At 63.7% G+C, this 790-nt stretch overlaps 1 protein-coding gene across 5 annotated transcripts in view; it reads left to right on the forward strand.

Moving 5' to 3' along the window:
- The window catches only part of KCNMA1 (potassium calcium-activated channel subfamily M alpha 1), a 686,137-nt gene continuing 685,347 nt past the window's right edge, over nucleotides 1-790 (forward strand). For 4 of the 5 annotated variants that reach the window (XM_025049379.1, XM_025049381.1, XM_025049380.1 and 1 more), the window contains exon 1: nucleotides 1-309. In XM_025049379.1, coding sequence (XP_024905147.1) covers nucleotides 31-309 — 279 coding nt within the window. In that variant the 5' untranslated portion in view covers nucleotides 1-30. The remainder of the gene's footprint in view (nucleotides 310-790) is intronic. The other variant, XM_015592249.2, reaches the window with a different exon arrangement.

Here is a 790-nt window from a genome sequence, read left to right on the forward strand (position 1 = left end):
GGCGGCGGCGGCGGAGGCAGCAGTCTTAGAATGAGTAGCAATATCCACGCGAACCATCTCAGCCTAGACGCGTCCTCCTCTTCCTCCTCTTCATCTTCCTCCTCGTCCTCGGTCCACGAGCCCAAGATGGATGCGCTCATCATCCCGGTGACCATGGAGGTGCCGTGCGACAGCCGGGGCCAACGAATGTGGTGGGCTTTCCTGGCCTCCTCCATGGTGACTTTCTTTGGGGGCCTCTTCATCATACTGCTCTGGCGGACGCTCAAGTACCTGTGGACCGTTTGCTGCCACTGCGGGGGCAAGACGAAGGTAAGGCGCGCCCCGGGCGCCCGCCTCTTGCGCTAGCCCTGCCGCTTCTCGGCGTCCCCAGTAGCCCACCTCTTTGCTCCTCACAGCGCCGCGCTTCCCTCCATCCCTGCCTGCCTTCCTCTCGCTGCCTTCCCTCCTCTTCGCTCTCCCTGCGCCCTCGGATTAGGGCAGCGGGCGTCGCGCCCCGGATGAAGAGTTGCCCCCAACCGGTGCGCTCTGGGACGCGGATGCCAGTTTTGTCAGCTTGTTTATTGTAGGATTGTTTGCAGCTGCAGCAGGGGCCAGGGTGGGAAACGCGCGCCGTTCCGGTGCTGTGGTGCGGGGTAGGGAGAGCCAACCCCGCGGGCACCGAGAAAGCTGGGTGCCGCTGGGTGCCTTGTTCTTCAAGGCTCACCGGCTGCGGCTCGGCTCCTCGCGGTGGGCGATGGGGAGCATCAACCCTCACTTTAGAAACCTGTTGGGGAGATGAGTTCATGGAGTC

This window comes from Pteropus alecto, unplaced genomic scaffold, assembly GCF_000325575.1.
Source record: "Pteropus alecto unplaced genomic scaffold, ASM32557v1 scaffold155, whole genome shotgun sequence".
Lineage (NCBI taxonomy): Eukaryota > Metazoa > Chordata > Mammalia > Chiroptera > Pteropodidae > Pteropus > Pteropus alecto.